Here is a 27,741-nt window from a genome sequence, read left to right on the forward strand (position 1 = left end):
GCCACAGTCCGGAGTCCTGATATCTCGGCAATGGTTCCGGACCTGCCTCACGACTGGGAAAGATCCGGGAACGACACGTGTCCCGGAAGAGGCGGGCAGCCCGAACAGCCGGGGGTCCGGACCTCCCGAAGGGTCCGGACCCCCGCAGAAGTCCCGGACCCCTCATGGGGTCCCGGACCCCCAGTATGGTAACCGGACTCCTCGCTAAGGGAAGAAGTCGACGCCATGCCTCGGGGTGGTCCGGAGCCGACACGTGTCTACAGGCACGGACACATGTGCAAGGCCGCTTGGTCTCCATACTAAGCCTCACCCACCACTGCATTCATTACAGCAGGGGAACGTCCGCATTAATATAGCAGAAGCCGATGTGATACCTTGACCAGGGGACACTATTGATCGCGTATTACCAAGATAGTGGAGCTGCTGGCGCCGCCCACGCCGCGCCTGCCAGTCTGCCATAACAGATGGACACGACGGCTTGGCTTCACCCATTATGACGTCTACATAATAGCCTCCACAGGCTACGCCGCAAGCTACGCTCCCCCAACGGACACCTTGGTGACAGGACAAGAGAAGACCACTGTAGCGATAGCAGGGCGTGGGAGCGTATCGGGGGAAGATTCGTAACCACTGTACCCATCTAAATACTCTGCGTAGTATGCTGCGCAGTCACGTTGGGCCCACTTGTCGGGGCCCCAACGTCCTATGTATCCGCCCCCTTGGTCTATAAAAGGGGGCGCCCGCTAGAAGGAAACCCAAGCTGGGTAAAAGCCAAGGCCCGGCAGATGATAGACTCATACACAACAGAGATCAAAACTTCTCCCAGTGGACGTAGGGTATTACGCTCCGGCGGCCCGAACCATTCTAGATCGTGTGTTCTTGTGTGCTTATCTCAGAGCTAGATCAGCCCAATCGCCTAGTACCTCCCCGAGCACTCCCTCTCTGGGAATAGGCGGGTGCGTTCCGCCACCCGGCTGTGGGTACCCTAGAAATCCCACGACATGGTGATGAAACTCTCCTCACATCTCATGAAACTCCATCATTCTCTCATTGCCATGTCAGTAAAAGTAAATGTATTTAATGTCATAAAACCCTGCATGAAACTCCCATTGAGACTGGCCTTAGTAGCACAAAACGAACAAACCGATGAGCTCTAAATTTTTCCGTTACTTGGTTTCCATCTCCCTCCTTCCTTTTCATAGTTTTATCCTCCTTTTCCATTTGCTAGTTGCCACTCTTTTTTCTCCTCTCCCTTTCCATTCCTTTAATCCGTCATTACCAACCAAATAATGGAGTAAGCCAGCATAACCAGACTGTTTTGGAAGGCAGAAATCGTCTGGTTTTAGGTCTTGCACGACAATTAGAAGTGCCGAAAAGCATTTCGGTCGACTTCCGGTAGTGTTGCATCTATTTGTATCGCCAGATTTTAGTTTTTTTCTTTTAAGATTACACGGTACAATTTAGACACACCACACACGCACACTCACTCTTATAAACACATGAATGCAAAATCTAATCTTATGAGCATATTCGAAGTTGAGTTAGCAAATTCTCGAAATAGGCGCCCCCACTGAAAGTATAATGGTATTAAATTATAGAAAATTTATTTCTACGAGGAGTCGAATCAAGAACCTAAAATGCTACCGAGTTTTTTTTACTACAACTGTCTACAAATCCCTTTCGAAAAATAATCAGTGCCAACTTCGAAGCCCGTCTGCAGCTAAATCATTTTAGCATTCTCATTCGAATTTTGTTTGGTTCAATCTCTCTTGCCCTGTTTAGTTTCCAAAATTTTTTCATACGTTACAATAACTTCGAACGTTTGATCCATAATTAGAAGTATTAAGTGTGAATAACTGACAAAACCCATTTCATAACCCCGAGTGAAATCGCGAGACGAATCCAATGAACCTAATTATGCAATGATTAGATAATGTTGTGCTATAGTAAACAACCACTGGTGATGGATTAGTTAGACTTAATAGGTTCATCTCGCAATTTCCCGTCCATCCGTATAATTAGTTTTATAATTAATCTATATTTAATACTTCCAATTTTTTTGAGGAGGAAACTCCACACTAATTAATAGAAGAGTACTGATTACAAACGCCCGCAGGCGGATCAATGAGCCAGACACACCGGCCAAGTGAATTATAGATAGCACTTCTTGCTAGACTATGTGCGTTCCTGATTGGACTCCCGACGTTCATGGACAAACTTAGCCTTTAGGAACTGTTCTGAAGTCGCCCTGATCTCTTTGGTAATTTGGCCATACTGCCCCATTGACTCCTCCTGGATGCTGTGAATTGCGTTGGCGCAATCACTTGCCACTCAAATCTCTTGGAGTAGGAGGTCACCTGCAAGTGCCAAACCCTCTCTACATGCTATTGCTTCCAGAGTTTCTGGGTCCAAAATCCCTGAGAAGGTCACTGTTGATGCTCCGAGGAAGAGGCCTCTACTGTCCCGTGCCACCGTTGCTACTGCAGCCAAACTCGAATTCTTGGAAGTGGCCTAAGGCTGCCCGCACTGGGGCTCTGCATCCCGCACGGTATGCGCCACGGAGGCTGCATGCATTTCGATTTGCCCATTTTCCTGCTGCAGCGGCACACTGTAAAGTGCGCGCTATCTTGGCATTGCCTTCCGGGCTCTCTATTCCGAGCGCAGTAGCGCGCGCTCTCCATCCGCCGACGTGGCGCGGGCCCGCCTCCCGGCGTGTGCTCCGCACCTCCTCTCGCCCAGCGCTGCCCGCCTCGCCGCGCGTCCGCCATGGCCGCCGCCCGCCGCCGCCCCTACTCGAGCTCGCCGCCGCCCGCGCACGGAGGAGCAGGGGAGCAGGGACGCTGGCGCCGCCTGGATCCGCGCCGGTCGTCCCCCGCCCCGCCACGACACCCCATGCCGCGGGGCGCCCCGGCCGCGCCGCCACACACCGCGGGCCGCTGCAGCTCGGCCGCGAGCTGGCGCGGCGAGGTGGTCGCCATGGCCCCGCGAGGAAGGGAGGGAGGCGCCGTGGAGAGGAGGGACGCCGCACGGCAGGGGAGCAGGGGCCGCGAGGACAGCCACCGCCGCCACCCCGAGCCTGGGCTCGCCGCCGAGGCAGTCGAGATCGAGCTCGCGCAGGTGCCGCGGGCCGGCAGCCACAGCCATGGGTCGCGCCGGGGCCGGATTTGGCCGCTGCTGCAGGGGAGGGGCCGTGGCCGCCCCGCCTGCTCCGGCGCGAGGACGACGGTGGGATGCCGGAGCTCGAGCCGCGCGGGGCCCCTGCACGGACACGCCGGGGCATGTCCTGGCCCCCACGCCGTCCGCTCCTGGACCTCGCCGCCCCCGGCCTCGGGCGCTTGGCGCGTTGGCCGCCTGGAGCCACCCGCTTGCCGTGCGGCCATGGGAGGGGGCGGAGGGCCGAGCCCGCGGCTCACCAGCGAGGAGGCGTGACCGGGCTTGCCATGGGCGGCGCCGCCGCCATGGATCCGCCTCCGCGCCGCGAGGGAGGGAGAGAGGCTAGCGGCGGCGGGTCGACAGAGAGAGACAGAGAGCAGGGGAGGGGGGCGAGACGGAGGAGGGGAAAGAAAAGAAGGGGAGAAGAAAAGAGAGAGAAAAAAGAAAAGAAAAAGAAAATGAGATGTTAGGTGGAGATGGTTGAATAAAATATGTGATAGTTGGGATAGAGTGGAGATACAGAGAATGAACGAGCGCAGCGAAACTGAATATAGAGAGGAGAATCTCGATGACCAGATAGAAATATTTTTTTTTAGAGTGAATTTAGAGAGCGGAGAGCCTATGGCATAAACGGGCCCAAATTTTGCTTTAGCCTAGCCCAGCAAAAAGCGGCGGAGGCATCTGCGGCCTTCGCGACCTTCTCTCTCTAGCTGCAGGCAGGCGCAGCACCCTCGAGACCTGACCTGACCTGACCATACTCCTCTCCCTCCTTTTTCTGGCCGCGACCGCGCCGCGCGAGGCGATCTCATCCACCTCACCGCCGCCATCACCGCCGGCGCCTCCACACAGGTTGGTAACCACCATCTCCCTCCGGATCCGTGCACCTTATCGTCGCCTGTTTTTTTGTTGTTCCAGTCTATGTTCGCTTGTAATCGTACGTCTGTTCGTTTGTTTTTCCCCCCTGCTGTTGCTGTCGTTTGATCCGTTCCGTTTTCTCTTGGTGTCGGACTAGGGTTTCGTTCTCGCGCCGTCGGGTGTGCTCCATGGAGAACGGCGGCGTCGTCGGCGAGGGGCGCCCGGAGGATCGGGCGGGCGAGAACGGCGGAGTCGCCGAAGCGGGTCAATCCGCCGTGAAGCGAGTGGCGGCGGAGGAGGAGGGCAGTGTTGATGTGGTGGTGGAGGACGGAGACGATGCGGTGGCGGCGGAGGAGGTTGACGGGGATGAGGTCGGGGAAGAAAATCAGGGTGCGGGAGGCCATGCAGTGGAGTCGGGGACGCCGGTGGCCGGTGATCACCAGCCTGTGGTGACGCCGAACACCAGAGTGGTGCTGGAGACCGGGCGGCATGCAGCGGAGAAGTGGGGAGAGGATAGTCCTCGTGCCGAGATCAATGTCGAGGGGAGTGTGGAGGAGAATGCCATGGGGCAAACCACCAAGGGGTATTGTCATACAAAGCGGGAGAGGCCTGAGTCGATCACACGATCTGCAGCTGAGCCTGCTATTATCATCGAGGAATTGGATGATCTGGGATCCTCAGATGATGAGAATACAGCTACCTCTGCACCGCCTGCACAATCTAGTGCTGCTTCTGGTCATTCCAATAGTCCCTCTTTGCCATCTCGTCCTGCTGGCCTTGGATCATCACCTTCCCTGTCGCAGCCTCCTGCTCGTCATGTTCAACAGGCCCGTGCCAATGGACCAATTTCTTCGGATAGGGGAAGCCAGCCGTCTACTGAGTCTGCTGAGGATGATGGAGACGAGAATGATGAAGTTCATGAGAAGCTTCAGATGATTCGGGTCAAGTTTTTACGTCTTGCTCACAGGTTTGGGCAAACACCTCATAATATGGTTGTTTCACAGGTTATGTACCGCCTTGGGCTGGCAGAACAACTTAGGAGAACTACTGCTAATGGGTCATTAAGCTTTGACCGGGCAAGAGAGATGGCAGAGCATCTTGAAGCTGCTGGAAATGAGCCCCTTGATTTTTCATGCACCATCTTGGTTCTCGGTAAAACTGGGGTTGGTAAGAGTGCTACTATTAATTCAATTTTTGATGATACCAGGTTGGATACAAATGCTTTCGATTCCAGTACTAAAAAGGTTCAAGAAGTGGTTGGTACAGTTGAGGGAATCAGAGTAAAAGTGGTTGATACACCTGGACTTTCATGCTCATCTTTAGAACAGCACCACAACCAGAAGGTTCTCAACTCCGTGAAGAGGCTTATTAGCAAAAACCCTCCCGATATTGTTCTTTATTTTGATAGATTGGATATGCAGAGCAGGGACAATGGTGATGTACCTCTGCTGCAAACCATCACGAAAGTTTTTGGAGCATCAGTCTGGTTCAATGCCATTGTTGTATTAACTCATGCTGCATCTGCACCACCAGATGGGCTTAATGGAATTCCTCTGAGCTATGAGATGTTTGTCACCCAGAGGTCTCATGTAGTGCAGCAAGCTATAAGGCAAGCTGCTGGTGATATCCGTCTTATGAATCCAGTATCCTTGGTGGAAAATCACGCAGCATGCAGGACAAACAGGGCTGGACAGAGGGTTTTGCCAAATGGACAAGTCTGGAAGCCACAGCTGTTGCTGCTTTGTTTTGCTTCGAAGGTATTAGCAGAGGCTAATGTACTCCTCAAGTTGCAGGATAGTCCCATTGGTAAACTTTCTCGTACGAGGATTCCTCCACTGCCTTTCCTCGTCTCTTCCCTTCTTCAGTCTAGGGCCCCACTGAAGTTACCAGAGGAGCAGTTTGGTGATGATGATGATCTTGAGGATGATTCAACAGATGATTCTGATTCAGATGATGGTTCAGATTATGATGATTTGCCTCCTTTTAAGCGCCTGACAAAAGCTCAGCTTTCCAAGCTGAATAATGCACAGCGGAAGGCATATCTTGAGGAGCTAGATTACAGAGAGAAGTTGTTCTACAGAAAGCAGCTGAAAGAGGAAAGGATGCGGCGTAAGTTGATGAAGAAAATGGCAGTAGAAGCCAGTACTCGAACAAATGATTTCTACAACAGCAACCCTGAAGATGATTCTAATACTCCAACCAATGTTGCAGTTCCTATGCCTGATATGGTACTGCCCTCATCTTTTGATTCAGACTATCCTAGTCATCGCTATCGTTTTCTGGATACACCAAGTGAATGGCTTGTCAGACCTGTATTGGAAACCCAGGGTTGGGACCATGATGTTGGTTATGAGGGACTTAATGTTGAAAGATTGTTTGCTGTCAAAGGTAAAGTTCCTGTGTCCATATCTGGGCAACTAACAAAGGACAAGAAGGATTGCTCTATGCAAATGGAGGTTGCAAGTTCAGTTAAGCATGCTGAGGGAAAATCTACTTCACTTGGGCTTGATTTGCAGTCTGTTGGCAAGGATATGGCATACACAATTCGTGGTGAGTCGAGATTTAAGAACTTCAGGCGCAACAGCACAGCTGCTGGCATATCTGCTACGCTCCTTGGGGATTCCGTATCGACCGGTGTGAAGATTGAAGACAAGCTTATAGTGAACAAGCAGCTCAGGGTACTGATCAGTGGTGGTGCCATGAGTGGGAGGGGTGATGTGGCCTATGGAGGCCGCCTCGAAGCAACACTGAGGGACAAAGATTACCCAATCGGGCGGATGCTTTCCACTCTTGCATTATCTGTTGTGGATTGGCATGGGGATCTGGCGATCGGCTGCAACGTCCAGTCTCAGATCCCTGCTGGAAGAGCTAGCAACTTGGTTGGGCATGCAAATATAAGCAACAAGGGGACTGGCCAAGTCGGCATTCGCCTGAACAGCTTGGAGCATCTTGAGCTTGCGCTTATTGCCCTGGTGCCTATATTCCAGAACATCAGAAAGCTGTTACAGAACTTCTCTGAATCTACCTAGTCTTTTTTTGCATAGGCCTGAAAAGACTGTGAGAGCGTCATTGGTCAATTCTAGCATAAATTAGAACTACCTATTTATTTTGTTCTTTCATTGGCAACTTTGTAACTATGCTTTCTTATGAGCTCCTTTTTGGTGAAGTTGGAGCAGAGCACATCAGTGGAACCCTGAGCTCTTTCTGATGAAGCAGGATTTGCACAATTCATTCTCTGACTTTGCCTGTTTTCATTGCATATTACTGTTGCCTAACATCTGAATCCTAGTTGCTGGTTGCTGTTCTAGTTTCTGACCAGCCAGATACCCGCGTTCATTTGCCTCCCTTCCTCGATTAGTCTTTAAAAGTTTCAGTAACAGTAAATTTCCAGCGACGCAACGTTATTAATTGGAGCGCTAACGTAACGAGTAGCTAACTAAATCAAATTGTTACTCCCTGGTACACTGTATGTAGGCTATTACGGTTTTGTCATAAAATTTAACTCATCTTTCAAATTTATAGAAAATATATTAAATCCATAATACCAGATATATACACTATGAAAATAATAAGACAGTGAATTTAATGAAACTAATTTTGATACTGTAGATGTTAGTATAATTTTTTTTATATAAACTTGATTAAATCAGAGAAGTTTGATTTAGCCTAAAATAAGAAATACTACGTTTTGTAGAGAAGTTTAACTTAGCTTACCTAAGTTTTGGAACGGAGGGTTATGTTTTAACTGCACGCACGTTTTTGCAGAGAGTTTATATATATATATATATATATATATTTTATAGAAATTGATGATGAGTCTCACAAAGCCATGGTCTACATCCTCCGCATTCCGCACTGCACGTCATGTAATCTAACCAATAACTGCTGATGCCGTCGCGTCTGATGGACTATTTCAGAGCTTTTTTTCTTTTTGAAACAGATTTCGGAGCTTTTATTCTTCTCGAGATTTCCTGTTATATCGAATTTTTGGACACATACATAAAATATTAAATATAGTTTAAAAAATAACTAATTGCACAGTTTAGCTGTAAATGATGAGATGAATCTTTTAAGTCTAATTAGCCCATAATTAGATATTAATTGTTAAATAACAAAGAAAGTGCTACAATTCCAAAATCCAAAAATTTGCACCAACTAAACAGGGCCATAGCCCGTCTGGGAGTGTGACGCTGACATGGAGGGTGGGCGGGGCGTAGCTGGATTCCTTGGACTAGACGGGGTCAGCGCTCTGCCGTGCGTAGGTGGCGGAGAGCAGCAACGAGCCAACGAGCCGAAAAGGGACAGCTCTGCCTGACAAACATTCCCCGTTTCGAGGGGCCAGAAATTTCCTCTCCGTTTCTTCCGCGTTGGGACTTGCCACGGATGAGTCGTCGCCAAGGTAACCTGCAAGGTTTTATTTATCCACCTGATCATCCATCATCCATGCTCCTGTTCAGAGATTCTTTGCTCTTTCCAAGCTACCCGGAATCTAGTGTGCTTTTTCGAAATTCATACAAGAGCTCTTCGCGGTTCTTCAGCTCCTTCGAAAGATTGCTGCTTCTGAGTTCTGAACTTCTTATACTGGCTCACTCACTGCATGACTGAGCAGCGTTGAGCTGGATGCTTGTTACGTGAGGGCTGAGGCCAGATTGTGTGGTGCGATGGTCTTGCTAACTGTTCTTCCTGAAATCAGCCTCTCTTTTCACCAGCAGAACATCGCTTCCTGATTTTGCTTGCTTCCGTTTTGGATTTTCGTTATTGGCGTGGATTAGAGACCAATCCTCCATGACCATATCCATGCCGTAGAGCTTAGGGTGGAACTAGATATCAATTAAAATCGTCAGATATGTACATTTTAGGACCTTTCCATGTAGAATATTTTTCGGATTATTGGATAAGGAGTAATCCTTGCTCGTAACTGCTACTGATGTGATTTTTCTTTCTTCAGGTGCTAGCTCAAGATCTTTCAGCATATCATCATTCGCGTCCGATGAAGTGGACTACTCAGACTTATTGTCTTTGCATGGGGATAGCAGCGCCGAGCATAGTGGCTTTAAGTCTGAACTTGTGTCATCTCTCTCAGATGATATGAAGATGCTCCGAACAGAACATGTTCAGAGTTCAGCACCCCACACAGATCTGGTTTGCACAAACGTTTTTGACATGCATACTCGCTGACTCTTTGTTACACTGTAGCCTGGACTGATCCTTTTGGTGGGTGTCCATCAATCCGAGCAAATCTAGTGATACATCTGCAACTTATTCATAGGCAGAGATGGATTTCGATGCTGATTTGCAAGATAGACTTCAAAAATCATTTGATGAGATTGTCAGATTGAAGAAGGAAAACTTTGAAGAATCTTGCCATCGCCAACAAGTCGAAAAGGAGTTCCTGGTTGTCCGCAAGAAAGTAATTTTCTTTATCACTTTTCACTTTTCATTATATGTATCAAATCACATATGGAGTCGGAAACCACATAATGCAATGAAGTATTTCTCTATTGCTAAATCACTTGCTAAGCACATGTTTCTTCCATTTGGTATGCATAATATGTAGTTAATGGAACTACCATTTCAGGCTAAGAAATTGCAGGAGTACCTCTTAAAAGAGATACGCCGTTCAAAAGAAATTGAGGAAGCTCGTGCCACAGATCAGTACTTGATAAAAAAACTGAAGAAGGAGATTGAATTGCTAAAGATCCAGCGTGATGAATACATTGAAAAACTTTGCCAAGCAGGTGAACAGATACCGCTCCAACAGTCAGAAGTGGCTAAGGATGCTTATGAAAAGGATAAACATGAGATGGAAATTTTGAGAGAGGAAATTATTCAGTGTAAAATCCACCGAGATGAATACCTTGCAAAGCTTCAGGCAAAAAATGAGCAGAAGTTGGCACTGGTGGAGTGTGTCACTGATACCAATTTTGATACTAATGTTCTAGAAAATGAGTTGGAAGCATACAGATGCACCCTTGACGACCGGTTGCGTCCCGACAGGGACGGTGCGGTCAGATATCTTGAAAAACAGACTCAGTTTTCCTTGGCTGAGTTGAAGCTGGCAACAGAAAATTTCAGCGAGTCACTGAAGATTGGAGAAGGTGGGTATGGGCGTGTCTACAAGGGCACTATCGGTGACACCGCGGTGGCTGTTAAGATTTTACACCATAATGAGAACCTCCAGGGCATACTGCAGTTTCAGCGTGAGGTAATTAAAGTAGTACGTTGCATTCTCATGAAACTAATTAATGTTTATAAAGAGATTATGCAAAGTGATTCGGCATTTGCGCTGATATTTCCAGGTTTCGATCCTGACCAAAGTGAGACATCCACATCTTGTCAATCTCTTAGGAGCCTGCGATGAAGAGTCTGCTCTTGTGTATGAATATTTACCAAACGGAAGCCTTGAAGACCGTCTTTCCTGCAAGGGTAACACCCCTGCACTGACATGGCAAGTCCGAACAAGGATCATTGGGGAGATCTCTTCTGCACTAATCTTCCTCCACAGTCATAAGCCCAAGCCGGTCGTCCACGGTGACCTTAAGCCTTCCAACATTCTCCTTGATGCTGATCTAGGCAGCAAGCTTGGAGACTTTGGCATCGCTCGATTTCTTGTCCCGACAGACACCAGCACCATGGTACATCTTACTGACCATCCGATTGGGACAATGTTCTACTCTGACCCAGAATACATGGCCAACGGTGAGCTGACCGCAGGATCAGACACCTACTCATTCGGTATCATCATCCTACGCCTCTTGACCGGGAGACACCCAAGGGAGATAGTGAAAAGAGTGGAAGATGCTATGATCAACGATGAACTGCACACGATCATCGACGGATCCGCCGGTGAGTGGCCCTTTGTGCAAGCGCAGCAGCTTGCGCGCATCGGTATGAGATGCGCCGTGGAGAGAAGGAGGCGCCGCGCGGATCTTGCCACTGATGTGTGGCCTGTGGTGGAGCCGATGATGAAGAGTGCCACTCTATCATCGTGCCCTTCAACATCTTCATCTCTTCAGGATGAAAACAGCGTGCCACATTACTTTTTGTGCCCGATTCTGCAGGTACGCATGCTGCTTCACGCTGAATTCTGATTGTCATGCCATGCTAGTTGCTTGCAGTCATGATCGAAATTGTGCTGACCTGTTCGCATTGGTGCTGCTGATGAGCTCAGAAGATCATGAAGAATCCGCACATCGCCGCCGATGGTTTCACCTATGAAGCTGAGGCAATCAAGGACTGGCTTGAAGCCCATGACACATCACCCATGACCAATCTGGCACTCCCCCACCGTGCAACAATTCCAAATTCCGCACTTCGCTCAGCCATCCAAGAACATCTTCAGCGTGGGCCGTCGTGACTGCTGCAGGTCCCTCATTTATGCCTGCATCTATATGATTCTTGATCCATATCTGCTTGGATCCTGAAGGGGGTGCAGTAAAAGAAAGCTAGACCCTTTTTTTTCTTTTTAAGTTCATAGTGTATAAATTATTGATCTTTACGATTGTATTATGTAACATGTGCATAGTGTTGCCTGTTTGTGATTTGGTCCATTTGCATGCCTGATCCTGCGAAGGGAAAAAAAATGCATGCCAAGTCAGTCAATGCTCCCCACGCCTGTTGACTAGGCTCCCGTCAAGTCTTCTCGGCACCACATACCACATAGGCCCCACCTGCCAGCGTCACTTCATGGGTCCCGCGGGTGCCACATGGCAGTGCGACCAGTCCACCCGCCCGAGCGAACTAACTAAGCTCAGTTCGTTAGTTAGTTATTACGATCCTAACAGCATCCCGCGATATTTATTCCCGCGCTAGCGATCGTAATCAACTCGCGGGGCTAATCCAATCCAACCTCGACTTGCCCGGCGACGCGAGCGCGATTTCCCATGGACGCGTGGGAGGCGGCGAGCGCGCGGAACGGCGGCGCCGGCTCTTCCTCCTCCAGCACTGGCGGCGCGCCGACGGCGGAGATATTCGAGGAGCAGGCGGCCGGGGAGGAGGATGAGGAGGGGGAGGGGGAGGAGAAGGTGTTCGTGGCGGTGCCGGAGCAGCACAAGAGCGGCAGGTCCCTCCTCGCGTGGGCGCTCCGGCACGTCGCGGCCGTGGGCGGCGCCGCCGTGGTTGTGGCCCACGTCCTCGCGCCGGCGCAGATGATCCCGATGAGTACGTGCTCTCGCTCCGCTTCCTCGCTGCTCGCGACGCACCGTACCCTCACCGTCGGATCGGGCTGGCGAGCTGAAGAACGCGGTACCCTCACCCTTGCATTTCCCTGTATTGCTCGTCTGGCATTCTGGTTTGTTTACCTGCCGGAACCCCAAATTCACCGGATCCGTCGCCGGCGGGGGCAGGCTCACGCCGGCGAGCACATTTGGGATTTCCAAGTGCCGGTGCTGGGGGTTCCACCTATCCGATAGGTTTGTACTGAGGTCGAGTAACGCGGTTACTGTTGTTACTCAAAGGCCGCGCGGTTGGGATTTGTATTCGCTTGTCTGCTTGGCCAAGGCCAATTGGTTGGTAAGTAGATTCTCGTTTCCATATTCTTAGGATTTAAGAATAGTAGTATTTCCAACAGATTGAATCTGGAAATGCTCTCTCTGACCTGGAGAACTGAACTCTGACATGTTTTGCGGTCATGGAGCGAGATTAATTCATAGAATCATAGTTCAACAGTAACAGCTGGAATTCGATCCCAATGCTGGGGTGCTAGTATCTTATCTTCCTCTGGTTAATTGAAGATACCTAGTCCTATCGCATAAATTTCGGTTGTTTAGGATACCCTATTGTTATACTTTGTTAAGTCCTGGGTGTGAGATGCAGTGTGAATGTGAATATGTGATGATATATTACAAATTAGATACTTAGTATAGTTTTATTCCTACAATATCATATCATTACTTATCAGTGGGGAGCAAGTTCCATGCAAGTAAACTGAGACCAGAGCAGGTCAGTGCTTACAGACAGTATGAGAGGGAAAAGCTTGAGAAACACTTGGATGAATACATTCACCAGTGCTCCAAAATGAAGGTGCAACCAATAACATTTCAATCTTTCTATTGTGAGAAGCATTTCAGAATTAAATGAGCAAGGCCAGGGCAATTATTGAAGCAGCACGCCCTTTTCAGGTGAAATGTGAGAAACTTGTGATTGAAAATAACGATGTGGCTAAAGGGATCATGGAGCTTGTTTCGCTGCACGGGGTGAGCAAACTCATCATGGGAGCAGCTGCTGACAAACACTACTCTAGGTATGCGGTGATGGTTCACGCTTCAGCACTCATATCCACTGGTTACAGTGTTCTAGAATGTCCTATTTCCTAATTCCAGGAAAATGAAAATGCCTAAGTCCAAGACGGCACTTGCTGTCCTTCAGAAAGCTGATACTTCATGCAAGATTTGGTTTGTTTGCAAGGAACATCTGATATGCACTAGGTAAGAGTTTTGAATTTTTGATTAATGCATCATATTATCCATCTTATATTGTTAGCTAAGGTGAATTTGTCTATGAGTAAGAATTTTGATTAATGCATCATATTCTCCATCTTATATTGTTAGATAAGATGAATTTATCTATGAGCAGCGTGCAAACCATGCCACTTCACTGAATCTAACTTCGACCTCCTATTTGCATATCGATTTTAGATTATTCTAATTTCCTGTCTACACATCACATTTTATATGCTACCATTTTGTTGCTGTTCATTCTTTTCCTATAAGCACTTAATTATTTAATTATTTACTCTAAACTCAATTTTATACAGGGAGGCTTGTGTTCCTTCATCTCGCAATGCAGCAACACCCCCAGCTACCAGAAGTTCAATGTCCACTTTATCTGAGCGGGGTGGACAACCAAACGGGTATGTTAGCAATGCAGTTGATGGCCACGTACAGAGGTCAATGTCAGAAAAGGTTGTGCCTGCATCTGTTAGAACATCATTGCGACTACCTTCTCGGTTCTCTGTGCGGACAACTTTTAGCAGGCGAAGCATAGAGGATAAAGCTGCCAATTCCTGGGATAGTGTTCCAAGAGGAAGTTTTCCAAGTTCGCATCAAGCATCCTCTACCGTGACTGACGAGGGGTTCAGTGACTCCAGCTCATTTTCAACACCTAGGCATGATGCAACTGAAATCCTACCCACTGTACATGCGGGGTGTGATCTTCAAAATCCAGCTTTATACCGTGAACAGGTTTGCTTTTTCTGGCCCAAGTTGAACAGTAGAGGATTTACTTTGGACTTAATCTGATCAGTTGCTGGTGCATAACAGGATGCCATGAATTCAAATATTGATATATTTGATAAACTTGAAGAAGATTTCACTCAGGCTGAGAAGCATCAGAAGCAAGCATTTGGCGAGTCCGTGAGGAGGCAAATAACAGAGGAAGAACCCATTTTGTTTCACCGAAAGGTACCTTCACCACATTAGCACTAAAACCATGTAGAATTTGACACAAACTTCTTATGATTGCAGGCAAACAATTTTGAGGATGCATCTTTAAACGAGACTAAGCAGAGGAAGACGTCAAGGAAGCTCTAGCGAAGGCAAATAGTGTCATAGAATCGATGAAGCAAGAAATGGATGCACTTAAACAGGACAGAGATGACATCATTGATAAGCTTGTTAAGATGAGTGAACAGAAGGCATCATTAGAGCAGCGAGTCGATGAATATGATGGCATTGTCAAGAATTTTGAGGATAAGTTGGCAGCGAGTAAATCCCTCATTCATTCACAGCAGTTGGAGTATGAGAAGCTGAAGCATGAAAGGGATAATGCGCTTAAGGATGTAGATGAACTGCATAAAGAGATAGGAAAAACAGTATTGTGCCCAAGTTTGACATGGAACACTGAATTCTCTGTCAGAGCTGCAGCTGGCAACACAGAATTTCAGTGACACAATGAAGATCGGTGAAGGTGGATTAGGGCGTGTATACAGAGGTTCCCTGCGCAACACAACAGTGGCAATTAAGATGCTGCGTTCTCATAACTTACAAGGGCAATCGCAATTTCGGCAAGAGGTAATAAAGGCCAAAAAATTGAACTATGCAATGTATGTTACTGTTTAGTTTTACTAAAGTAAGTTTACTGTGCAGGTCGTTGTTCTTAGTAGGGTCAGGCATCCAAAGCTTGTAATGCTTATGGGTTCTTGCTCAAAAGCTTCAGGTCTTGTGTACGAGTTCCTACCCAATGGAAGCCTTGAAGACCGTCTAGCCTGTGAAAACAGCACACCTCCACTAACGTGGCAAGTCCGTACAAGGATAATTGGTGAGATATGCTCTGCACTCGTCTTCCTTCATTCTACCAAGCCTCATCCAGTAATCCATGGTGATCTCAAGCCTTCAAACATCCTCCTTGATGCCAATTTGGTCAGCAAACTTAGTGATTTTGGCATCTCTTGCCTCCTAGTTAAATCTAGCACAATGTCCACAAGCCTCTACCAAACGACGAACCCAAGAGGCACTTTTGCCTACATGGACCCTGAATTTCTTACCACCGGGGAGCTAACAGCACGGTCTGACATATACTCTTTGGGTATTATCATACTTCAGCTGGTAACTGGGAAACCAGCTTTAGGCATCGGAAGGGCAGTGGAGGATGCACTTGAGAAAGATGAGTTGGAGCTCCTTCTTGATCAGTCTGCTGGGGAGTGGCCATTTGTGCAAGCCAAGAAGCTGATGCTTCTTGGTCTTCAGTGTGCAGAGCTTAGCAGAAGAAGGCGACCTTATCGTATGAGTGATGTGTGGTGTGTGATTGAGCCCCTGGTGAAGTCAGCTTCGCTATCAACCACACCACAACAGTCCTTTGGATATCGGTCCGTTGAGAGTCACACACCTTCATGCTTCTTATGTCCTATTTCTAAGGTATGTTTTATGTCCATTTATTGAGCTTCTAACATTAGTTCTGCATTTCACGAGAATCAGAAAATCAAGGTATCGCGTAGTTTATTTACTTTGGCTGTCTTGGGCCAAAACTCTCAATAGTTTCTGGGAATGCCATCCTCCATCCCGCTGAAACCATCTGAATGTCATTTTGTGGCAGATCTTCTTGGAGCTGAGTGTTGGACTAGATTTGCTAACTTATTCAATAGACCTCTGGTGTTCTTAGTCTTCGGTACAGCAAAATTAAGATACGGTGGAAGGATATTTTTTCCATAATAGAATATTAAACAATCACCTACCTTCATGTTTCAAAATGCTATCATGCTGAAGTTTGCAAATAAAATAAAATCATTTCCAATTTAATAGTAGCTTTTGTTGGCCATAGGGCTGAACTTTGTACTGCGATCTTCCAGGCTATAGAATATTGTGTGCTTGCTAATTAGGGGATTGTTGTGCTTGCTGAAGTAGAAAACAAATTCATATACTGAATTACTGATGTGAAAAGTCTTAAAGTAGCCTTTACTTACTGACAACTGATTCTTATTTTCTAATTTTAGGAGGTCATGAGGAATCCACATATTGCCGCAGACGGGTACACTTACGAAGCTGAGGTCATAAAGGGATGGCTCCACAGTGGACACAGCACGTCCCCAATGACAAAATTACCTCTGGCACACCATCATCTCATACCAAATCATGCTCTTCATTCTGCCATAAAGGAGCACTTTAAGCGGAATTGAAGCAGCCACCATCTTAATTGGTTCTTTTTTTTTTCGATAACTTGCAGGAGATCGTCGCATCATTGCAAAGATGAAGCATATAAAAGAACACGATTGGGCCCATTCAACTTGAACTTCTCGTTAGCATTATGATTCAATAGTCTATCGTTTGTTCAGAAATGTTCTCTCTGGAATGTAGAGTGTCGCAACTTGCAATGAATTGTGCATTTGTACATATGAGTGCTGTTCTTGGAACAAAAGTGTTCCAGGTTCAGTCGGCATTGAGGATTGTGCTTGTTACAAACTCAGGAGGAACTGCAAGTATGCAACAGAACGAATGTTTCTAATCTTAGCATGTCAATTCTTGGAGATGAACCATTTCATGGCAAACTAGCTAATTGGCACTATATGCTCACAAAGTATCTTGCCTTTGTTCCATGCCATGTCATAAGTTTTGGTTATATGGGTATGGAAGGACTGCACCTCTCACATTTTGTTGCAAGTTAATTAAGTTGGAACAGTCTGATGCTTAGATCAGTCATCAGTAGCACGTTTTAACTATATATCAATCGATGATATACAGAATCTTGTCATTATATTTCCACTGTTTCGGATTCATGAACCCGGAGACAAAAGGTAAGCCCAGCTTACAAATTAGAATTCAGAAACCTCAACATGGTTAACCGCGCATGCATGATGCTTCACTGCTCATGCCGAAAAAAATAAGTAAATCAGCGACCACCACTTACTGCAGCACGCGGTTCAAGTGTTAGAAAATCTAGAACTGGATGTTGGACTTGTAGAATGTGTTGGGGATCCAGTTGGCCGGGATGACGTCGGTGGCGACGAGCTTCTTGCCGGACTCGCTGGTGAGGCGGATGGAGAAGGGGCCCTTGAGCGCCTTGGGCGTGTCCATCCTCCAGATGGCGCCCCACGAGAGCTTCATCGGCTTCCACTCCGGCGACGCCTTCTCCTTGAGCTCCATCTGCACGATGTCGCCGTCGTCCGCGACGAACTTCACCAGCACCGCCAGGTAGTTGGGGTTGGACCCCTTCTCCACGTGGAACACGATCTTCTGCCCGCCGGCGTACTTGCACCGCACCCTGCAGGCAGAGCAGTTAGTAGTTGACGCATTGCCATTTCTGATTCGCACGCACAGACCCTGGAAGAAGATCGATCGATCGATCGAGCAATGTCTATGAATGATTGTGACCTCCTGAACTCCAGGTCCATGATGCCGCAGTGGCGGAGCTTGTCGTTGAGGCCGGGCTTGGCCAGGGCGCCGAAGGCCTTGCCGCTGAGGTCGAAATGGTAGGGGGCGATGGGCTCGTAGTTCATGTCGGTGATGAACACCGTCACCGGGTTGTTCGAGCACTCGGCTGGCGCCTTGCATCTGATCTGCGTGCAGCAACGACGCCACGACAATGCAAGTTTATATCTATCTCGAGATTCATGGACGATAGATTGATTCATGGACGACGGCAAGCAATTAATATATACGCACTTCGTAGCAGGAGCCGCAGCCCTTGCCGTCCTTGAAGATGGGGACGTTGCCGCAGGCCGTCATGCCGTTGTAGGGCGGCAGGTTGACGTCCTTGATCCCGCACGCGCCGCCGTTGTCGGCGGGGCCGGCGCCGTTGGGCTGGCCGTACCAGGTGGCCCTGGCGGTGAGCCACTGGCCGTTGTAGTTGGTCGTGATGTTGGGGCCGGGCGGGAACTTGGGGGGGCCGCACGAGCCGCCGGCGACGAGCGCCGCCAGGACGGCCGCCACGGCCACGACGTTATTGGCGAGGGATCCCATCTTACTGTTATTCGAATGTGCGGGGGGTGTGGTTGTGACAGGGGCGCCACGGCGTGCCGGGCCGGGTGGGCTACTTATGGAGAGGACGGGTGGAGCAGCGCAGCGCCGGCGGCGTCGCGCGCGCAGGCCGGGCGGCCGCTAGCGTCGGACGGATGACCTGCGACTGCGCGAGCGCCGCGCGGGTTTCATGACGTAGTAGGCCGGTACGTGGTTTGGGCTGTTGGATCCTCGGCGCCTCGGCGGTTTCCTCACGCGCCGTGTGCGGAGCCCGGCTTTAGGCTGTGCGCGCGCGTGCACGGTACAGGCTTCGCTGTTCGGTCTCAGAGCATCTCTACTCCAACATATTCATCTCCCTCATCAATATTAAAAAATTAATATTTTAGTAATTAGAGTGCTTCAACAGATTATTAATTAATCCAATCTATTAGCTAAAATTTTTTGGTAATAGCAAAACATACCTCCGTCTCACCTAAATGAGGGAGATTCATCCCTCTACCCTATTCTTGATGATTGAATTTTTATTTGGAGAGCCTTCTCCGTAAAATCGTTTTCTATATGTTTTTATACTCCAATAATTTTTCTATATCTTATGTACACTCTAAAAAAATTATTTTCGTTATCTATCTTTGGCTAGCGAGAAATATGGAATAGATGATGACTATATTTGGATATATAATCACTTAGAGAAGCTATTGGTGGGTATATTTTTTCATCAAAATCTCTATTCTTAACAATAGGAAATATATAGAGTTTCTTAAAGTTGCTCTTATGCATGTGTTTTCCCCCCTTTTATCGTTTCTTCTTTAATTTCTTTTAGCTAGACCTTTGCTAACCGCTAGTGTAATTTTTTTTTTGGTTTTTTCCTAACGACAAATGACCTCACCGGGTGGATTTGCTTTTGGCCTGAAAAAATAGAAAATTTGCATTAAGAAGACATGTAAAGCATGGAAAAGATTTCTAAAGGCAAAAAAATGTATTGATCCTATAGCAACTAAGAACAACTACTAGTCATGATTTGCATAACTGTTGCTGAATAATGATGGTGCGCATGCTTTAAGTCTCACTGTTCATGCATGTTTGGTGGCTGAATGATATTAGGCGCCATGCAGTGCAAATGCAATTGCAGCAATATAATGCTTATGCACATTCATGGTAACGATGCATCAGATAAAGAAAGTTTAGAATCTTGCTATTGCGAAATCATTTTACATGTTTTTCCAGGTAATCTTGCTAGAGCGTGCTTGCGTGTAAGAGTGTCCGTGTCAATTTGGCAAGGTGCCCGTTTCAAAAATAAAAAACAACAAAAATAAAAATGGCATGGTGCCACGCTCCGGCCTAAATCCATGCTATCGATCGCCTTCTCCTTCCTCGTACTGGGTGGGAGGGAGGTCGCTCGCGTCGATTGAAGATTTCTTTTCGTAGCTCCCACCCAAACCTCGAGAGGATGACGATGAGTTGATGAGTATGTGAGTTTTTTTTCGGAGGCAATGTATCATATACAAATCAACATCTTCGTACAATCATGCAAACTTCTAATTTAGACCACAGAATCAATATTCAAGAGGTGCTCAGAGGGAGGGGATGCAAAAGATAAGTATTCATGTTATACAACACTATTTCCTACACATTATCTTTCTTATGGAATGTTGCAAATAATGTTATGCTGTGTGGGAATTTTCTATCACAGAATCGGATGATAGAGTTATTTTTTCATATATTTTTAGTGTTGCATATAGTGTTTTTGAATGGTTCAGTAATTAATTTCCAATATTAAAATGGAATAGCCGTTAAAAGTTTCACATCAGACGTCGAGCACTGCTAGCTCCCAGAAAAGAAAGACGTCGATAATTGAGAAAATAAAGGCATCCCACCCGAGACCCACAAATGGATCACCTCCATCCCGCGACCCAAACCTCGCAACCTCTGCGCATCGCCTCTCGCCCCCACGTTCCGCCCGCCGGCCCGCGCCTTCCTTCGCATCCGTGTGACAGAACCGCCAAATTAAAACTCTAATTAAGCGTAATGACCGTCATTTGAACACATCGGGCACATTAGCTTAACGGCTTAATTTGGCGATCCTTTCTCAACCCACGGCCCGATCGAAAACACTGGTAGTCCCACGCGAAGGTGGGCACAGATGGTACAAGCACGACTTATTACTTGAAAATACAAAAATGATCACGACACGAAACATTTAGTGTTACAAACCGAGTTCAAATACATAAATAATTTACAAGATTAACACTTACATAGACATGACTGAAGTCGAAAACAAAGATTCTACAACTACTCTAGCTTACATCAGTTCTGATCCACCCCGACCGGTCGGACCGGTCCACCCAACCGGCCGAACCGGTCGGCATCATGGTGGTGCAAGCAAAAATAATTCAATGTACTCAATATTTTATATAAATATACATAACTCACATTCTAACATTTTGCTACGATGCACCAAAGAGATCAAGGCCCTCATAACCGTGAGACATGGCGAATCGATCCGATTTAACCTTGCAAGGTGGACCTAACCAACACGGCACGCATTTGCCCCGTCGGACTATACATGCCAACCATTCCCCTCCCTGCCTCGAACTATAGAACCGCCCCACCTGCATATAGTCAGCCGAGCCCTACGAGAGATCACTTAAAGTAAACATATGCATCCCGATTCTCCGCGGCCACTCGACTCGCCCTAAGGGGTGGGTAGAAGTTCTGTACTTTCGAAGCAAGGCATTACTCGGCTTACCGGTTTCGACTACCTCCTATTCCCGGCATGCGGTTAGTACAATTCAATCCCCGATCAGCACTGCCGACAACGACCGGTCCTTAATCGACTCAGACGGGGCTAAGGCACCCAGAAACCCTGTCCTGCGGCCATACCTATACATCATCCCCGCCCGGTCTCACATCTCCATATCCATTTCAATACTCAAGTACTGTAACATAAGTAGACATAACCTATGTCTCGCGAGTAACTGGAAATTACTCGACTTCTATATATTCTATCTCTCGCGAGTGACAAGAAGTCACTCGACTTCTACCGCGAACTCTTAAGCATAGCATTACTATCGTCCTATCATACTAGTATAAACTCAAGGAAACCTAGAGATCATGCAACTAGGGTTTCAACCAATATCTATATGTAATGCACAAGTAATATATATATATATGTCATAATTTAAATTAATAGGTTGTGCTCCGGGGCTTGCCTTGCGTCTGCTGCTCAGCACTAGGGTGTGTTGGGCCTTGGGCCGACTCCCCGCGAATCTCCTCCTGCGGGGCTTGCCCCCGCGGCTCCGCAACCACCTCGTATACGACCTCCTCCGCCGCGGCTGCTACACATATGCATAAGACATGAGAATGTATACAATTACGATATGCAACAACAATCTTTGAAATGCCTAAATAGAAACACTATAAATTTACCCAATTCTACACCCAACAGTTCTAATAAAACCCGGAATATCCGGATTCATATCCGGAGTATCTAGACTCCGAAGTCCAGAGTTTCCGGGCCTATACCCGGAGTTTCCCCTGGAGGGTCCCAAACCCGGAGTATCTGGGCTTATACCCGGAGTTTCGCCCGGAGTGTTCAAAACCCGGAGTATCCGGGCTTACACCCGGAGTCTCCGGACCCGACAGCATTTTCGCCCCAAAAACTGAAATCTTGATTTTGACAAAACCAACCCACCAAAATCAAAACCCTTTTAGATCCTAGTTGAGGGATGCATATAGAGTTGATTGACCAAAAGAAATCACTTAGAACCTTCTAGAAACGTAGATCGGGGCGGCACAAGTTTGAATACCTAGGATGAGCTTTTCGTGCGCGAAGAACTTGAAATCCAAGGCACCCTTGGGAGGAGCTCGTGGGGAGGAAGGTTCCCCACCCGATTTGAAGCTTCCTTGGCTTTGAAATCACGTCTAGGGCATCATGGAGAGGGAGGGCTCACGAGGGAGAGGGTGAGCTCGTGAGGGAAGTGAGGGAGAGAGAGAGAGAGAGTGATATTTTCTATTTAAATGATTGTGGGGTCCAGATGACCAAATTATGGAAAGAGAAACTCCACGCCCGGAGTATCCGGGCCAATGGCCGGAGTATCCGGGTGTTACAATCCTCCTCCCTAAAAGAAATCTCGTCCCAAGATTTAATGGATGTGCTAAATTAAGAAAAATGGAAATTGGTGAGTACCTTGATATATTTCTAGTAATTCCGGATATTTAGACCGAACAAAGTCCTCCGTCTCCCAAGTAGCTTCTCGCTCGGAGTGATTACTCCATTGCACCTTATAGAATTTGCTAGTTTGATTCCGAGTGACTCTGGTCTTGTGATCCACAATTTTGATTGGATACTCGGAATAGACAAGATCGGGCTCCACTTGTAGTTTTTCAATGTCAATCACCTTTTCTGGAACACGGAGACCCTTTTCTGGAACATGAAAGAGATACGCTACCGGCCCACATTGCTCAATAATAGGAAAAGGCCCAACATAGCGAGTGCAAGTTTTCCTTTTACGCCGAATCGCTGAATCCCTTCCATTGGCGAGACCCGCAGGTAGACATGATCTCCCACCTGAAACAGAATGGATCGCCGTTTCTTATCCGCGTAACTCTTTTGTCGGGATCTTGCAATCTTTAGATTTTCCTGAATAACCCGAACTTGTTCTTCAGCCTCACAGACAATATCGGGTCCGAAAAAGTTCCTTTCTCCGGCTTCCGACCAATTCAGTGGGGTCCTACACCTTCGTCCATACAATGCCTCAAATGGAGCCATTCTGATGCTCTCTTGATAGCTATTGTTATAGGAGAACTCGGCTAAAGGTAGGCATTCATCCCATTTTTGACTGTAAGTGAGTGCACACGCCCTGAGCATATCCTCCAGAATCTGATTGACTCTCTCTGTGTGGCCATGTTGGCGCTCCTTAAGTATCCATTTTATCCCCTGTTTAACTTTGATAATGGCATGAATTTAATATCAGAATCACTAACCATCTTAACCTCGGCCCAATTATTGGTCGTTTTCGCGTTTGCACATATATTTTGGAGGTACTTCGTTTTTGCAGGTTTTTGACCAATTTTGGAGCATGAAATGGCGAGTCCCACGATCACGCGATGACACGAAGAAAGACGAAGGCCAAAGCCCGAACAAAGGATCGAAGGCCATGATGATTAGAGGCCCATTCATGCACATCCACCCTCCAATGAAGCCTAAAAGACAAAGCCCACAAGATAAGATCAAGATACTTCAGGGCTAAGCAAAGCAAAAAGATATTTAAGGAAGGATTTTCCATCCTATCCTTCTCCTCGAAGAAATCTCGAAGATAACGACGTCTAATGGGGTGCAATCGTGAAAGACATAAACTCTAGAAGATTCCAGGAGACTTGGGGAAAAAGATGAACACGAGCCGGCGAAGGAAAGTGCCAGGCCGGCCGGCCTAGGCTCATTGGGCCGGCCGGCCCGGCCCTTTTTTGGGTCGGTTCGACCTCCCCTTTGACCGAGGGTTCCCTGAGGCAATTTAAAGACCCCTCCCCAAGGTTCACGCAGAGATCAATTCGGGAGACGACGCCAAGGAGCAGAGAAGATAGAGGGACACCTCTCGGAGAGCCGAGGGTCGTGCTAGTTGTCTAGGGTTCGCCCTAGCCGACGTGGGAACCTTGCAAGGAAGACCACGTCGGAGTTCTGGAGCTAGGATCATCAAGATCAAGGTAGGGCTCCGGTTGTGATCTTGTGATGTACAATCATTCATGGTGAAGTTATTTGTGATTCCGAATGTTTAGCGACCATGTTCTCTCTTTCGATTTCGTTCTTTTCTTTGGGTTTGCTTCATCCTAGATCTATTATCGAGATAGATCGCTTAGCATGATTTTGTAGTCATGGTGGCTAGAGGTTCATGACGGAACTACCAAAGGGGGTTCGACTTGCTTCAGGGTATTTCGTTCAAAAGGGGGGCGTCGTGACAGGCCGTCTCCACAGAGTAGGCGGAGTATCGAGGGATCGGATTGGAGATTTTGGGTTTAAAGAGGCTTTTCATTGAGATTCACATCTACCTTACTTCACTTCATCTAGCTGGAATTACAACATATGCATGATCTAGGTGATCTAGATTGGTTATCTCTAACTTTCTCTTGCTACCTTCGGTGTTTGTCGTGTTTTTAGTTGATTAGATTCGTTTTCACCATCTCACACAAAGGAATTTCTATGCTAGTAGATTGTTTCTTGTCTCTTTGGTTCCGTGGATTGATAAACCCTGGGGGAATACTCTAAGGGAAAAGCTACACGAAACCGTGCGCTTGCGGTATATAAATCGAGGGCGCTAAGGAGCGTCAACAAGCTTTTCTGGCACCATTGCCGGAGAACCATCGATTTAAGATCCAATCTTACTTGCATTCATAAATATTTCTTGATTTTTCTTTTTGACCTTTTTAGATCTCTTATTTTTCTGAGCTAACTAAAAAAATGGATCTATTCCACGAAAATCAATCTAATCTAGAGTTTTCTTTATTTTGCTTTATTTTTCTTTTAGATCTTGTATATTCATATTTTAGATCTCGTATTTTTTTTCTTTTTTAGTAACCCCTAACAGGAGATGGACGGGAGCCTCTCCAACAAACCCGAAAATTTTGTGGATGATCCAGAAAAAATTTACAGGCAAAGGAGACGAGAAGCACGATCAAGGAAGCCGGAACTAGTAGATCCAAAAGTTGAAGCCAACGATTCATCGTCTTCACCTCAAGCAACTCCACCGACAAGTCCAAAGGAGGCGCCACTTCACCAAGGGATGGCGCTACCGGAGCCGGAGCGTACGATCGGAGAGCTATGCACTCCGGGCGTTCGGGACTTGCCGATCCAAAATCTCGACAACATCGGAGTTCCGTTCGAGATCAAGACTTCAATCATAAGGATGGTGCAAAGCTCGCCCTTCACTGGAAAAGAAGACGCTAATCTACATCTTCAAGCGTTCCTCCAACTATGCCGCACCTTCGACATGCAAGGGATGACTCAAGTTCAAATAAGAGCGAGGCTCTTTTCGTTCTCTCTACTTGGAGAGTGCTGCAATGGTTTCATTCTCTACCACCGCGCACGGTGCAAAATTGGGAGTCCTTGATGAAAGAATTCATGACGGAGTTCTACTCGCCGGGCAAGACCCAGATTCTGCGCAACAAGATTGCAACATTCGCGCAAGCCCCGACAGAGACTATTGCGGAAGCCTATGAGCGCTTCAACGACTACATCCGCACCGTACCTCATCACAAGTTTTCAAGGGAGGATGTGGTCCAGAAGTTCTATCAAGGCCTCACTACTGCATCAAGGGGGATCATTGACGCATCGGCCGGAGGTTCTATCATTGAGCTCACGCCTACTCAAGTTTTCAAGCTATTCAAGAAGGTGGCGGACAATGACGCATGGGCATCATCAGGGCGCCTACAACCACTCCAAGTCGTGGGCGCCGCGAAGAGTGTATTACAAGTGGAATGCGAAGAAGTGCTAGAAGGGAAGATCGACTCGCTCATGAGAAGGTTGGAGAAGATGGAAGTGGAAAAGAGTGAAGCCCAAGCTATTGATTTAAAGGCGGCCGAAGCAAGGTCTATATGTGAAGAATGTGGAGAGTACGGCCATGTCCAAAAGAATTGTCCGGAGGAAGCCAAGATGCTCGACTACATGAAGGGATAATGGATTCCGCCAAACAACTTCCGCTACGGGCAAGGTAGACCCCAATTTAATGCAAGCTCTTCCATTCAAAACTCGGTGCCTCTTCGTATACAATTGAAGGAGTTCATGGAGGAGCAAGGCAAGATCAACAAGGACACCGTCACCAAGTTCAAGGCTATGGACAAGATCTTGGAGAACATTGATGGCAAGGTGATGGAGGTCGGGAGCTCTAACCTCCAAGTACTCAACATGATGAAGATGCTAGAAACACAAGTAGCCCAGCTCGCCGGATATCACAGGACGGTCCAAATAATACCAATCAAGTGCAATAATTAACGCTTAAACTCAAACTAGAATTACTGCACTCAATCAGTACACTCGGACCGCCTGCTATAACCAGGATCGATTACACAGGATCTCTCGCCAAAAGACGAGCACAGATGATTACCGGCAACAAAAATGTTTAAAGTCATTTACAACCTGAGTTTAACAGAAGCACCAACTTAAACTACAACAAGTGTTTACAAGTCAGTTTTACAATTCAAATCTCAGAGTTCAAAAGCAGCGGAAAGCAATTTAGAGTTAAAAACAAGCTTTAAAACAATACGATAGATAACGTCGACGACAGAAGACGAACTTCACATCTTGCCCACTGATGTGAGGCTCACCTGCCTTCACTTCACGGAGAAGACGGGACCCACTCGACCGTCCAACCCGGAGGAAGTGGTTGACCGATCCACGAGGCGCAGAACTCCTCGGAGTCCTCCGGAACGTAACCTGCTAAAAGATATGGCAACAACAAGCCTGAGTATTCTAATACTCAGCAATACTTACCCGTCCATGGATATACTTAGCCCATTAACTAGACATGAAAGGCTTTTTGGCTCTGGAGTTATTTTGCTGAAAAGCAGCTAGCACTGAACCCTTACTTTCAATATTTTAGCGCCAATTGAGTTGACCGCTATAACTTAGGTTTGCCTAGTACTCTAGAGCATACATGGTTGATCACATTATCTTTTCAGAGCACCACAGCCAACATTCTCAGTTCAACTCATTCCACTTCTTTACTACGATGTGACAGAGAGATCAAGGTTCTCATATCCGCGAGTCACGGCGAATCGATTCGATTTAACCTTGCAAGGTGGACCTAACCAACACGGCACGTATATGCCCCGTCGGGCTATACACACCAATCCTTCACATATGCACACCGAATAGGTGAACTGCCCTGCGACCCGGGACTGCTAGCCCCACCGATACCAACGAAGGGTCAGCCATGAGTTTGGATACTAGCTCCACTGGTGAAGACAGTATCAAGTCCGCCTACCAGTGCACATATGGTACTGAGCTTACCGGTTTCGACTACCTCCTACTCCCGGCATGCGGTTAGTACTGTTCAATCCTCGATCAGTAGTGCCAACAACGGTACGGTCCTCAATCGACACAGGCGGAGGCTTACTTTCCATAACTTCCATATCCATAACCAATCCATCTCCGCCCGGTCTCCATTTTTCCTTTCTTTTTCTCAAAGATTCATTCTCCAGCAACTTTCTCATAAGTAACAAGACCTATATCTCGCGAGTGACAGGAATCACTCGTCTTCTACCGAATCCTAATTAAGCATTGCAGTACTAACGACCTGTATACTAGTAGAGCGACTGAGGAAACCTAGGGATCATGCATCTAAGGTTCCAATCAACT

General features: G+C 47.3%; 3 protein-coding genes and 1 pseudogene across 3 annotated transcripts; 3 read left to right on the plus strand and 1 right to left on the minus strand.

The window, feature by feature from the left end:
- The first annotated feature begins 3,835 nt into the window (after positions 1 to 3,835).
- Positions 3,836 to 7,244, plus strand: LOC120693473 (translocase of chloroplast 120, chloroplastic-like). The gene is made up of 2 exons (XM_039976921.1): positions 3,836 to 4,002; positions 4,166 to 7,244. The coding sequence occupies exon 2, from the start codon at positions 4,197 to 4,199 to the stop codon at positions 7,035 to 7,037; it is 2,841 nt and encodes a 946-aa protein (XP_039832855.1). The 5' UTR covers positions 3,836 to 4,002; positions 4,166 to 4,196; the 3' UTR covers positions 7,038 to 7,244.
- Positions 7,245 to 8,245: 1,001 nt separating this feature from the next.
- On the plus strand, positions 8,246 to 11,558 carry LOC120693476 (U-box domain-containing protein 70-like). Its single transcript, XM_039976922.1, has 6 exons — positions 8,246 to 8,407; positions 8,957 to 9,150; positions 9,278 to 9,418; positions 9,587 to 10,213; positions 10,308 to 11,069; positions 11,180 to 11,558. Exons 1-6 carry the CDS (start codon positions 8,392 to 8,394, stop codon positions 11,363 to 11,365), a joined length of 1,926 nt encoding a protein of 641 aa, XP_039832856.1. The 5' UTR covers positions 8,246 to 8,391; the 3' UTR covers positions 11,366 to 11,558.
- A 247-nt stretch (positions 11,559 to 11,805) lies between these two features.
- On the plus strand, positions 11,806 to 16,972 carry LOC120693475 (annotated as a pseudogene).
- A 196-nt stretch (positions 16,973 to 17,168) lies between these two features.
- LOC120693480 (expansin-B9) lies at positions 17,169 to 18,431 on the minus strand. Its single transcript, XM_039976926.1, has 3 exons — positions 18,102 to 18,431; positions 17,811 to 17,995; positions 17,169 to 17,700 (listed from the first exon to the last, which is right to left on the minus strand). The coding sequence occupies exons 1-3, from the start codon at positions 18,396 to 18,398 to the stop codon at positions 17,376 to 17,378; spliced, it is 807 nt and encodes a 268-aa protein (XP_039832860.1). The 5' UTR covers positions 18,399 to 18,431; the 3' UTR covers positions 17,169 to 17,375.
- Positions 18,432 to 27,741: the final 9,310 nt, after the last annotated feature.

Source organism: Panicum virgatum, chromosome 9N (assembly GCF_016808335.1).
Source record: "Panicum virgatum strain AP13 chromosome 9N, P.virgatum_v5, whole genome shotgun sequence".
Taxonomy (NCBI): Eukaryota; Viridiplantae; Streptophyta; class Magnoliopsida; order Poales; family Poaceae; genus Panicum; species Panicum virgatum.

Coding starts and splice junctions, on each gene's coding strand:
- LOC120693473 (XM_039976921.1), top strand. CDS start 4,197: ATGGAGAACGGCGGCGTCGTCGGCGAGGGGCGCCCGGAGGATCGGGCG.
- LOC120693476 (XM_039976922.1), top strand. Junction 9,151..9,277: donor CAGCACCCCACACAGATCTG/GTTTGCACAAAC, acceptor ACTTATTCATAG/GCAGAGATGGATTTCGATGC. Junction 11,070..11,179: donor TTTTGTGCCCGATTCTGCAG/GTACGCATGCTG, acceptor TGATGAGCTCAG/AAGATCATGAAGAATCCGCA.
- LOC120693480 (XM_039976926.1), bottom strand. CDS start 18,398: ATGGGATCCCTCGCCAATAACGTCGTGGCCGTGGCGGCCGTCCTGGCG. Junction 17,996..18,101: donor GCTGCGGCTCCTGCTACGAA/GTGCGTATATAT, acceptor TGCTGCACGCAG/ATCAGATGCAAGGCGCCAGC. Junction 17,701..17,810: donor ATGGACCTGGAGTTCAGGAG/GTCACAATCATT, acceptor CTCTGCCTGCAG/GGTGCGGTGCAAGTACGCCG.